Source organism: Phaseolus vulgaris, chromosome 9 (assembly GCF_000499845.2).
Source record: "Phaseolus vulgaris cultivar G19833 chromosome 9, P. vulgaris v2.0, whole genome shotgun sequence".
In the NCBI taxonomy this organism is placed as follows: Eukaryota; Viridiplantae; Streptophyta; class Magnoliopsida; order Fabales; family Fabaceae; genus Phaseolus; species Phaseolus vulgaris.
Genome location: NC_023751.2, coordinates 23,337,756 through 23,349,166, shown reverse-complemented (window position 1 = coordinate 23,349,166; position 11,411 = coordinate 23,337,756). Strand labels below are relative to the sequence as shown.

General features: G+C 35.0%; 1 protein-coding gene across 2 annotated transcripts; it reads right to left on the bottom strand.

The window, feature by feature from the left end:
• Window positions 1-3,747: 3,747 nt before the first annotated feature.
• Window positions 3,748-9,464, bottom strand: LOC137821971 (uncharacterized). Of its 2 annotated transcripts, none has more exons than XM_068626797.1 (10): window positions 9,400-9,464; window positions 8,611-8,762; window positions 8,259-8,431; window positions 6,629-7,047; window positions 6,122-6,448; window positions 5,511-5,962; window positions 5,256-5,400; window positions 5,017-5,178; window positions 4,845-4,933; window positions 3,748-4,180 (listed from the first exon to the last, which is right to left on the bottom strand). In XM_068626797.1, exons 2-10 carry the CDS (start codon window positions 8,721-8,723, stop codon window positions 4,030-4,032), a joined length of 2,031 nt encoding a protein of 676 aa, XP_068482898.1. In that variant the 5' UTR covers window positions 8,724-8,762; window positions 9,400-9,464; the 3' UTR covers window positions 3,748-4,029. The 2 variants fall into 2 exon arrangements, with proteins under 2 accessions (XP_068482898.1, XP_068482897.1); XM_068626796.1 differs by having other exon boundaries at window positions 9,346-9,425.
• Between the last annotated feature and the right edge of the window lie 1,947 nt (window positions 9,465-11,411).

Here is an 11,411-nt window from a genome sequence, read left to right as displayed (position 1 = left end):
CTCCACCTTTATACATTTTTCATTTCCAAAGTTATTCTTAATAAAAAAGGTATTAGATTTTTTTTCATTTTTATAATCTGTAAAATTTCTTTTCAAACTCTAAAAAATCATTATGAATTATAAAATTCAAAACACAATTTTGTATTATAAATTTTAGAATATTCAAAGATATTGACTGAATTTGAAAATACATGTTAAACTATTTCGAAATACAATTTTGTATTCTAATTTTATAGTTTAAAATATATTTATAGGTTCAAAAATATATTTTGAATTCAGAATATAAAATTGTATCCCGGATTAAAGTGAGTTATGAATTCTAAAACATATTATTTCAAATTTTATAGTTCAAAATGTATAAATAAAAAAAATGCCAATAAAAGTGATGGAAAAAGACCAAAATGGTCATTAAAGTGAACTTTACATCATTATTATTTATTGTTTTTACATTAAAAATAAAACAAAATGATTTTTTCAGTGAAAACCCATTTTTTTCTATTAAAATAACCCATTTTATTGCACACAATGAAAACATGTAAAATCATTACTGGTGGGTGGGGACTACAATTTAGTGTTGTTGTTTGAAATATTAAGGGAATGTTTATTCTTCTGTGTCTCTCCAGTTGGAATGTTTTTGAGTGCAGAAGTAGTGAAGTCATTCGACAGAGAATATGAAATTAAAAAGGTTTTGGAATTATGATAACTTCTAAAGGGAAAAGAAAATGGAATAACATACTTTATGTTAGTGTGTTTTAAGGAGTAAAGGTGGAAAAAAAATTCAAATTACAAGTCCAATCCATAATTATTCAAATCCATATTAGTTTTAATTCATTTAAATCAATTTATCTCAAATTCAAATTCATATTTTAATGAATTTTAAATCCAATTAATTGGATATTATAGATATAGATTTGATACATTTTTGGATTATCCAAATTGTATTTTGGGTTGGATTTTGACTTGGCCCGATCTAGGTTGAGCCAAGACAATCTGAACCTAGGTTGAGCAAAGTCGCCCCAAGTCCATGTCGACTCGGTATGGGCCAAAGTCGAGCCAAGTCGTTCCGGGCCAAAGTCGAGCCAAGTTGTTATGGGTCAAAGTCGAGCTGAGTCAACCCTGGACCAAGTCAAGTTGAGTGGGCCAGAGCCCAAGTCAAATCGACACCCGAACCAGGTTGAGTCGACACTGGCCATGTCGAACCAAGTCGTCCTGGGCCCATGTCGAGACAAGTCAATCCATACCCATCTAGACTCTAGTCGACCCAGGTCAATGATGACTCGAGTTGGTCTGGGCCCATATCGAGTCGAGTCGACCCATGTCAAATACCGAACCGAGTCAGCTCGAACCCATGTTGAGTCGAGTCGGGCTAATGTCAAGTAGAGTCGGCTTGAGTCGATGTTGAGTCGAGTTGGTCCAGGCCCGTGTCGAGCTGAGTCTTTTGGGTCCGATATCGGGTCGAGCAAGCCCAGGCTGATATCGAGACGAGCAGGCTAGGGCATGTCAAGCCATGCAAGCCCAAATTGATGTCGAGTTGAGCAGGCTCGGGCCAATGTCGAGTCGAGCGAGCCAAGGCTGATATCAAGTCGAGCGGGCCCAGACTGATGTGGAGCCGAGCGAGCCCAGGTTGATGTCGGGCCAAGCAGGCCCGTGAAGAACGAGCACGGGCCGATGTCGGGACAAACAGGCCCTGGCCAATGTCGGGACGAATGAGCCTGGGTCGATGTCGAGACGAGCGGGCTCGGGTCGATGTCGAATCGAATTGATCCAATCCCACATTTAGTTGAGTCGACGCAGTCGATGTTGAGCCAAGCAGATCCCGGCCCATGTCGAGCCGAATTTTTCTGGGCCGATATCGAGCAAAATTGGCTTGAGCCCATGTCCAGCCGAATTTGTCAGGGCCAATGTCAAACCGAGTTGATTCTGACCAATGTCGAGCCGAGTTGGTGTTGAGTCGAGTCGGTCTGAGCCATGTCGAGCTGAGTCAGTCCAGACCGATGTCGAGCCGAGTCGACCCAGGCCCATCTCATGCCAATTAAGTTCGGGTCGATGTCAAGCCGAGTCAGTTTGAACCGATGTGGTGCCGAGTCGGCCCAGACCGATGTCGAGCAAAGTCTGCCCAAGCCTTTGTCGAGCAGAGTCGGTCCTGATCCATGTCGAGCTGAGTCAGTTTGGGCTGTTGTTATGCCGAGTCGGCCTGGGTAGATATTGAGCGGTGTCAATCAGGGTCAATGTCAATCAGAGTCTGCCCAAGCCTTTGTCGAGCAGAGTCGGTCCTGATCCATGTCGAGCTGAGTCAGTTTGGGTTGTTGTTATGCCGAGTCGGCCTGGGTAGATATTGAGCTGAGTCGATCAGGGCCGATGTCGAGCGGAGTCGGGTTGGGCCCATGTCGAGCAAATTCGGTCCTGGACGATGTCAAACTGACTCAGTTTGGGTTGATGTTGTGCCGAGTCGGCCTGAGCCGATGTCGAGCGGAGCCAACCCGAGCTGATGTCGAGCAGAGTTGGCATGGCCCATGTTGAGTCAAGTTAGCCTGGGACCATGTCAAACTAAGTCGGTCTGATGTCGAGCTGAGTTAGTTTACGTTCAGGTTGAGTCAGCTTAGACCCAGTTCGAACCAAGTTAGTTTGTGTCCATATCAAAATGGATTTAATGTAATTGACAAAGTGAATTTAATGTAATTAATAAAGTGAGTTTAATCTAGATTTAATTCACTTTAAATGGATTTTAAAAAAATCCAAATAAATTTGATCTAGTTAAAATGGATATGAATTTTAAATCCAATCCATTTGTTTGGATTTAAATTGGATCTAGATTGGATTTTAATCCAATCTATTTGTTTGGATTTTGAATTGGATCTAGATTGGATTTTGAACATAACCACCCCTAGGAAAGGCAAATACAGTTCTCATCTCCCTAATTGAAGACTCTTCCCACCTAAATCAATGAATGTCAAGCAAGGATTGGTGTTGCAAGAAAGAAGTCCAAATGGTATATTATCATTGTTATTCATGAACATTCCCATGATCCAAGTCCAACAAAATCAAAGTTATTCCACGAGAATAGGAAAAATAGTCTTAGTGCCAAAAGAACAACGACCCAGGATTGCGAATGACCATCTTGTGCCAAAAGTATGTCTTCCTCTTTGTTCATGCTTTCCAACAATATCATCTTGTTTTACTAGCAAATATTGAAATAGTATATTTCATCGAATAAACATTTGAAAACTGAAAAGGAATTCTCTTATTGCAACAATATTAAAAAAAAAGTAAATTATCTTGAAATTGTTTATTTGAGCAAATGTAGGTTGCAATGATGTGATTGGGTGAGACCAGATGTTCCAATAATAGATGGATTGGTGATGGGGAGGGAATTCAAGACAGTATCTTCAATGAAACAATAATTGGATTGAGAAAAATAATTTATTGAAGGTATTTTGAGTTACACCTTTAATAAACATTTCATGATCTCAAACATGGAAGAAGTGCAGGTCCACACGTTTCTTCTGATAAACTCTTTTTACTTCCCTCATGTAACATCAACCCTCAACTTACTAAACGGAACTTAAGAGATTACACTTCCTTATTTACATTTTAATAATAACTCAAATTAATCTCCAACTCAACAAACAAATGACAGAACTCACACAAAATGGTACCTAAGATTAAGTTATCTCTATGTTCACTCTAAGATTAAGATATAAGCGATTCAAGAACCAAAATGGCCAAATCAGGCAACAAGAAAAAACCTAAAGTAAAACGTCATTTTTATAGTAGATTCTACAATCATGCAACATTATGTGCAAAATTTCAAAAACGAGCATCAATGAATACTTGCCCATCTTCCAAAACTGGATTGAAAAACAATCCCTATTCCCTCAAAGACCAGGAACCTAATACCTATGAAGTAGGGATTGACTGACCCTCCCCGAAAAACTTATCCACCTAATGTATAAAAAACCTAAGTCCCTCAAAAGTTTCAAACTTCATAAGATTGAAGAGCTAGACAAATGTCAGATCACCTTCATTCGCTTACTCTTCTTTCCACTTGTTTACATATCTAAGGAAAGCTTTGGCAGGATTCTTCCTAGGTGGTGCGCGAACACGAGTAGACCTTCTCACCACAGAATCATCCAGGGCAATATTATGCAACAAATCCTTTGAATTTTTCTGCAATTCTGAGCTGTAAACATACAACAAAAAAGGAAAGAACCTCACAAGTCAAGGGAGAAATGTTGATAAAATACAAATCCTTCATTATTAGAAGAGTGAACATAGAAATTACCTTAGTCTTCATTCTCTTCTAAATTTTTTAAAATATTCTTAATTATTTCAAAATTTTGTCGAAATAAAAAAAAATTATTTGTTAAAGAATTATTTTAAATAATCCCCATTTCTCAGTTTTCAAATCAAGTATATCTATCTCTGGTTCACTTTATGTTACATGTTCAAAGAAAGATTATAAGTTCGACAAGACAGCAATTATATTATTTGTTTTACCATAATTAATTTAGCTGTATTCATGTTAAAATCTGCTACAGTCAGCCAATAACTCCATTATATTAGCACAACTTGAAGATCTTTTTATATAATAGAACTTTAAGAAACTTGCATTTAACAGTACACACAATAGTAATTTTCTGAGTTATTCCTTCTGTTTCTTTTACTGGCAAGCAACATCTATTGAGCAAATGTTAATATTGGGCAAGGATCACAAAATCCATAATTAAAGGCTTTTACTGAAGAATAGTCATGAAATAGCTTAAGCATTGTGCGAAACGAAATCAAGGAGGGGGAAAAGCCAAATGTTCATTTCAATGAAATCAACTGAAGCAAATCTAACTCACCATATTCTACTATAATATTTGTTCAGTTGTTTTAGCAGTGCCCTTTCCCTCTCACCTTTGCAATTCAGTGAAGTCGTCAATCCATCAAGCTATTCAAATTCAAGCATGCCAACTGAAAATTAGAAAAGATTTATTTGTAAAAAAATGCATATATAGCATATGTATCAAGTACCTCTCCCTTGCTACTGTAGTATCCCCACTCCTTGGATTCAGGACTTTCAACAAATATCCTTCCATCACGGTAAAACCACCAATACCTATTATAATATCTGTCCATACCTAGGAAACTTGTACGAATACACCATTTCTCTATCTCCCGATCAAAATATTCTCTCTGTAGTAAATAACTTCATTAAAATATAAACTTCAACATGTAACATAGAACAGTTGAATAAGGGAAACAATTTTCACCCTTTGTTCGTAGTTTTTCTCTGATTGATCCTTATCACCCTTTGGTTGTTTCAGTGATTCCTTTCTGTATACTTTTCTGAATTCTGCAGATTGATTCAGCTCTTCAGCTGACATTTTTGAAGCAAGATTTGAATGCTTGATACCACTGTTGATATATTTATAAAAAAAGTTAAGTACCAGAATAACCAAGAAATAGAGAAAAATGTGTTTCGTAGATTTTCATAAAGACATGAAGATACAGCGCACAAGTCCAACCTATCCCATGCATCTTTTTGCCAAGATGATTCTATCTCTTTGTTTCTATTCTTTCCAATACTACCATTCTGTATTCTGTTACTGTTATTATTATTATCTGTTGACACAGTTGTATCCTGATCAAGATGACGCCAATTCTCACCACAGTTGCTTCCAGAATCAGCTTTCAACTGCTCCTTTACTTTTCTTCTCTTCGCAGAAGCTTCAATAGCTTCTTCCCTTTTAGCAGCCCCCAGTACCCGCCTTTGTATAATATACTCATCCAATTTTTCCCTGACAATAGCAGTACCAAGGGCTCGATTGACTAATTCGCTAAAGATTTCTAATTTAGCATTGACATCAACATAACCATAATGTCCCCGTTTAATTGTTGCTTCATACTGCCGCAGCTTGGGAATTTTGATCATTTCTAAAAACTCACATAAATACTCTTTCCAACTAATCATTGTAATCTGAAAAAAAAAATTGCATGAGACATTTACATATGAAAAACAGTGAGGGATAAGGGATGAGTCAAGGATGATACATGAATAATAAAAATAAAACATAATCGAGACCAATCTTTATCCATCACAACACTAACAAAAAGAATATACTTGAGAGGCACCAACCTTCTTCGGTAATTTGTCTTGAACAGCTGCATAGTATTCATCATCACCTTTGATGAGCACTCGAAAGAGTACTGCATGAGATTCCACCAGGAGAGCTACATTGCTATCCTTGTGACTGATTGCTTTTTCAAAATCTTTGAGAGAGTAAGGAGACAATCGTAACAGTTTACCAAACGACATAAAAAAATCCCAAACCATTAAGAGATCCCCTACACAATAAATAGGAACATTAAAGTCTCTTGATGGAGAAGGACGACTACTGAAAACAGGATCATCTGGACTAGGCTTCACTAATAGATCATCAATTGGATATTGGATTGACTCTTCCTGAACATGATAGATTTGAAACAACAAATCATAAATTTATTTAACAAACCAATCAGAAGTCTGTAAGCTATAAATCTATAAATTTTGACATTTGGGTGTTCTTGTACTCTCTTCTTCCTTTTTTACTTTGGCAGGAAACAAAATAGAAGCTGAAACTACCACATCCCTGTGTCTACCTACCTCATTCTTTCTTGTTTTGGTGAAGACCACAAGTCCATTGTTAAAGGAAACCTTTCCTCTTAACTCCTCTGGAATGTCAGTTGAGATACCATGTTTTTTTGCAAGTTTATCGTGTAAAACCCAAGGAGCATTTCGATATGTACATCCACGGACAAAAGACTTCAAAATATTTATACTAAAAGGTCGTTTCTTCTGCACCAAATCTTGAGAACTGACTTCTGCTCTTTCAATAACATTATTGCTCTCATCAAGCCAAGCCACCACATAGCTGATATTTTCAGCATCTTCCTGCATCACTTTCAATATTTTGCAAGGACACACCCTGTCATTTTTCTTTCCATACAATTGAGAGCCCACAAACAACTGCTCCTTCAACTTTTCAGCAATAGAATCAACAAGATCCTTCAATGGGAGCATGCCTGCAATAATAAAAGACCACTTAAAAGTACACAATGAAAAATAGTGCAAGCATTTATATCAGGAAAAGAGTAAAAACTTAGTCCAATTTGAAACAACACCTTATATTCATAGCAATTCTTAAACAATCATAACTTTTAAAGTTTCAAAATTCTAGGAATTTTTCTAAGAAAAATTGTCATAATCAATCATAATAATACATAACATGAATTTAGCAAACTCCTTCATTTTATGTATAGCATTGTTTGATCAAAAGTCAGAGCCACGCACAAATTGATGGTTCACAATTAAAGCAATCTGAATGGAAAAGTCATGAAAACCACAGTTCTTAGTTGCCTCAAAGTCACAAGATATTAGGATGCAGACATATATTACTTAGCTAATCCTACATTAGTGGATCATCTATAACTCTTAGCTACAATTTCCAGAACTCCCTGAGTCTTGATTTCAGACCTTGGAATAAGGCAAGCTCTCCTCCCATAAACTTCTGTCAACCAAAACAAACTGAAGAGGAATCCACTAGATATATACAAGCAACCTAAAACCATATTTGGCACGGCTTGTTTTAGCCACAATAATTTAATCTATTATACCAGCTAATTAGCCAAAGCTTACTCATCTTCAACTAGACCAACATAGGAGATAGACATGAGGCTTAGGATAATTTATGGAATAAACAGTAAAAAGCAATACTTGCATTGAACTGCTAGGTTGTAACTTGGTAGACTACTTCCTGTAATGAAAAACGGAACAATTATTTTAAAACCATTTTGTAGACCCTTAAAAACCACTCCCAAACCACAAAGGAAACATTCATTTTCAAATAACATTGTGGATGGTAGCATGATATACTTTTTGTTCAATCATTCAATTAAGCAACGTCCAGCTTAAAGTCACTGCCCCTACTGCAGGATTCAATATGCACATCCCATCACTTGGGCTTCTGCACAAGCATCTTACTTTGTTCCACAGGCGTCTAAAAGTGTATATTATAAGTTTTTAAGCATAACACACCCTTATAAAGAAAGCAAATTAACAAACGGCTTTCTAAACCTTATATTTTAATTTCAACAAATGCAGAAAACAGTGAAAATTTCAAATCACCCATGCAGAAGGCATAACCAATAACAAGCCACAAAGAAAAAAGAAACAGACAGTTCATTTTCCATCAACATAAACCTTTTTTTTCATTTTGGACCAAAATAGAACTTACTGTACTGAATAATCCTAAGTGCAGGTGCCTTTAATTCTTCCGGAATCTGTTGAACTTTCTCAGTGGCATGCATCTCTGACACCAGAGCCTCTTCATAAGTCAAGCCAGTTTTACCAGTTACTTTGCACGTCCAAACCCTCTGGCGGTATTGATTTAAACGGTTCAAATAATCACTTGTTCGTGTCAAGGAACCAACCATTAAACAAAAAGTCAAAATGCAAAAAAGTACAACAATTCATTATTTCACTACTCAACCTCTTCAACTCAAAATCACGCTCTTCTTTTGGTTTATTCCAAGTAATTAAGTGAGACAGGTAAAACTTTATAGAAATAAATGAACGACAAAAGATACTTATAATCTCGAAATATTTCTTTAGTAAATCTAATTTGAAAAAGACTCTCGCATGGCTCCCAATCATTAGGTGGCTCAGCCAGGGCAAAAGGCTTTCTCCTCAAAAGCGGCATTGGGATATAAAGCCTCAGTCCCTCTCAATCAGAGAAACCCTGCATCGAGAATTCAACACAACAACATAACTCTTTCAGCCATATAAGAAACCGCAACACAGAAACCACTTGAAACAATGCATGCAAAAGTTTCGACTTTTAATCTTTTCTTCGTTAAAATAAAAAGATAGAATAACAACAATAAAAATAATAATCTTTTTACTCTTAATTTAATATCTAATTCAATTAAATGGCGATACATAGAAAATCGAAACGGCCAGCATTGCAGGGTCCGAATGGGGTATTGGGTTGGGGGTGGATTAAGGGAAACCCTAGAATGTGGCATTTTCGGCGATTTCGGAACAAATGAAGTTTGGGTAACGAAACACGCAAACGATGCAACTATGGGAGTGTCGAGAAAAAAAAAAGAAAGGAATATTAGAGGAAGTGACGGCGTGAAATGAACCTTAATGGGAAAAGGAAACGGCAAGAATGGAGGAAAACGGCGAAAAAACGTGAATTCCCGCCATAACCGAATCGGCAATAGGAAGAAATGTGGAAGAAGATAAAAAGAAGTGAAAGAGAGTTAGAGAAAGAGAGAGAGCTGAAAAATGGAGTGAGATTAAGAAAAGAAGGATCTTACAGTGAAGGTTGGAAGCAAGAAGAGAGAGTATGGAGAAGAAAGGTCTTCACTCACCCTTCTTCGGTTTTCTGTTTCCCAATATTCAAAGTTTGTGAGCGATTCTATTATATAGTGTCTTCTCTTCCTCTCCCTCCCACAAAATACTATTTATTATTATTATTTGGAAAATGTTAAGAACATTATTTTAACTATAAATATAGTTGGATTATTAAGTGTAATAATATATTAACATTATCAAAGCATTCCTTATTTAACAAGTTTTACCAGTAAATTATACTTTTAAATGTATTTTAGAAAAATTATGACGATAAATTACTTGACATTATACACTAAATGTTATCTATTATTTGTTAAAATTGATAAAAAAAATTGTAAAATTTTGCTAGTCTTGTAATACAACAAAAAATGAAATGTTTTATGAAATACACATATTTTATTTTATGTCTTAGTGTTTACATTTGGATGAACATTGTGTTACGTGGATGAAATATAGGAAAATAGGTTGTTTGTATAAGGTGATTGGAAAGGAGTTGAGAGTGTGGATTTTTGCAACAAAATATGAGAAGAACTTCCTCAATGCAGTGTCGCGATTGTAGAAGAAATCCACATGGAGCAAGAGTTATACGACATTCTTACTCTTATGAAAGAGTCGTGAGATTTCTTTGACAACCATGCACAGTCGCAACATGCATGCAAAAATATATTCTTGAGCATCTAAAACCTTTTAGACTGGTAGTGTGGTTGAGGTTTATTACACCCATAAATACTTAACATTGTTCATATAGATGAGTGTGATGTTGGGTGTGAATGGTGTGAGTTTGGTGGTAAAATGAGAATGTTAAAGTGGTGCTTTGGTGTGACTCGGCGTGGTGTGCAATGGTGTTTTGTGTGTAGTGCTCAGTGCTTGGTGGTGGTTTGTGTGGTCGTCGATGATTTCTTCTTCATCCTCGTTTCAGCTAAAAACAATAAATGGTGGACAATCGATTTTGATGAGGGATAATTGATTCTCAAACTATTTTTATTGAAAAATCGATGTTCAAGCAAGAAGCATAATCAATTTTTTAAATTAATTTATATGTATAATCAATTATCTCCCTACAAAATCGATTATTCCAAATTTTTTTTGTTATAATCGATTTTTGCCAACCATAATCAATGTTTCTTTTGTATTTTATTTATTTGTAGTTTAATTTATGTATATATGCTGAGTTTGTTTTGGTTTAGAATAATTTTTTCTTTTGATTTTTATCTGATGTATGTATATAAAATATATAATGGTAACTAGGTGGTTTGTTGAATAAGACGTATTTCTTAAAAATATTCATAATGGTAATTAAGTTTAAGAATATAAATATTTTTTAAACAATAATATTAAGTAGATTTAATTAGGAAATTAAAATTTATTTATATTGTCCCAGATAATTGTAAAACTTATATATAATATAAATAAGGATATGATTGAAAAAAATTTATAAATATTATTTTGAATTCTAGTTATAGTTTTAGAACAAAACTAAATTGTTAAGTATAATTTGGAACCGAAAATGAAATTATTAATTTGGGTGCAACAAAATATGCAATTTTTTATGCAAAGTATAGAAATTATAAAATTTGGGTTTGATGCAACAAAATAATTTTATAAAATATGTCTCATTAATTTATTTTAGAGAAATGAAGATTTTTTGAAATATGTCTCAGAAGTTTATAACAGGGTCTAAAAGAAATTTTGGACTTATAAATAATTTTTTTATAAAATAATAATTAAATTTTTTTGTTTAAAAAGTTATGTTTTTTAAACGTGGTTCTTTAGATCTAATAGTTAAATTTATAAGACTGTTTGTGTTAAAGGATTTGTGACCATGGATAATGATAATCATTGGCTTATGTATTTTGACAATGTCAAGATGTCTAACACGAATGACATGAATTTCGATATTGTTGGTGTGAATTTCACACTAATTTCACAAATACAAAAGAAAATCAATTTGCAAACGCAAGTAGCAATAATGACAATCCTTTGCATGATTGTATATGGATTGAATATGTTGTGTGTTAACAGAGACAAA

What these genes read in the sequence shown, in the direction of transcription:
- LOC137821971 (XM_068626797.1), bottom strand. Translation starts at nt 8,723, where the DNA reads ATGCCGCTTTTGAGGAGAAAGCCTTTTGCCCTGGCTGAGCCACCTAAT. An exon ending in CCAAAACAAGAAAGAATGAG is followed by an intron (nt 6,449 to 6,628) that starts GTAGGTAGACAC and finishes TATCATGTTCAG; the next exon opens with GAAGAGTCAATCCAATATCC. An exon ending in ACTACAGTAGCAAGGGAGAG is followed by an intron (nt 4,934 to 5,016) that starts GTACTTGATACA and finishes GAATTTGAATAG; the next exon opens with CTTGATGGATTGACGACTTC.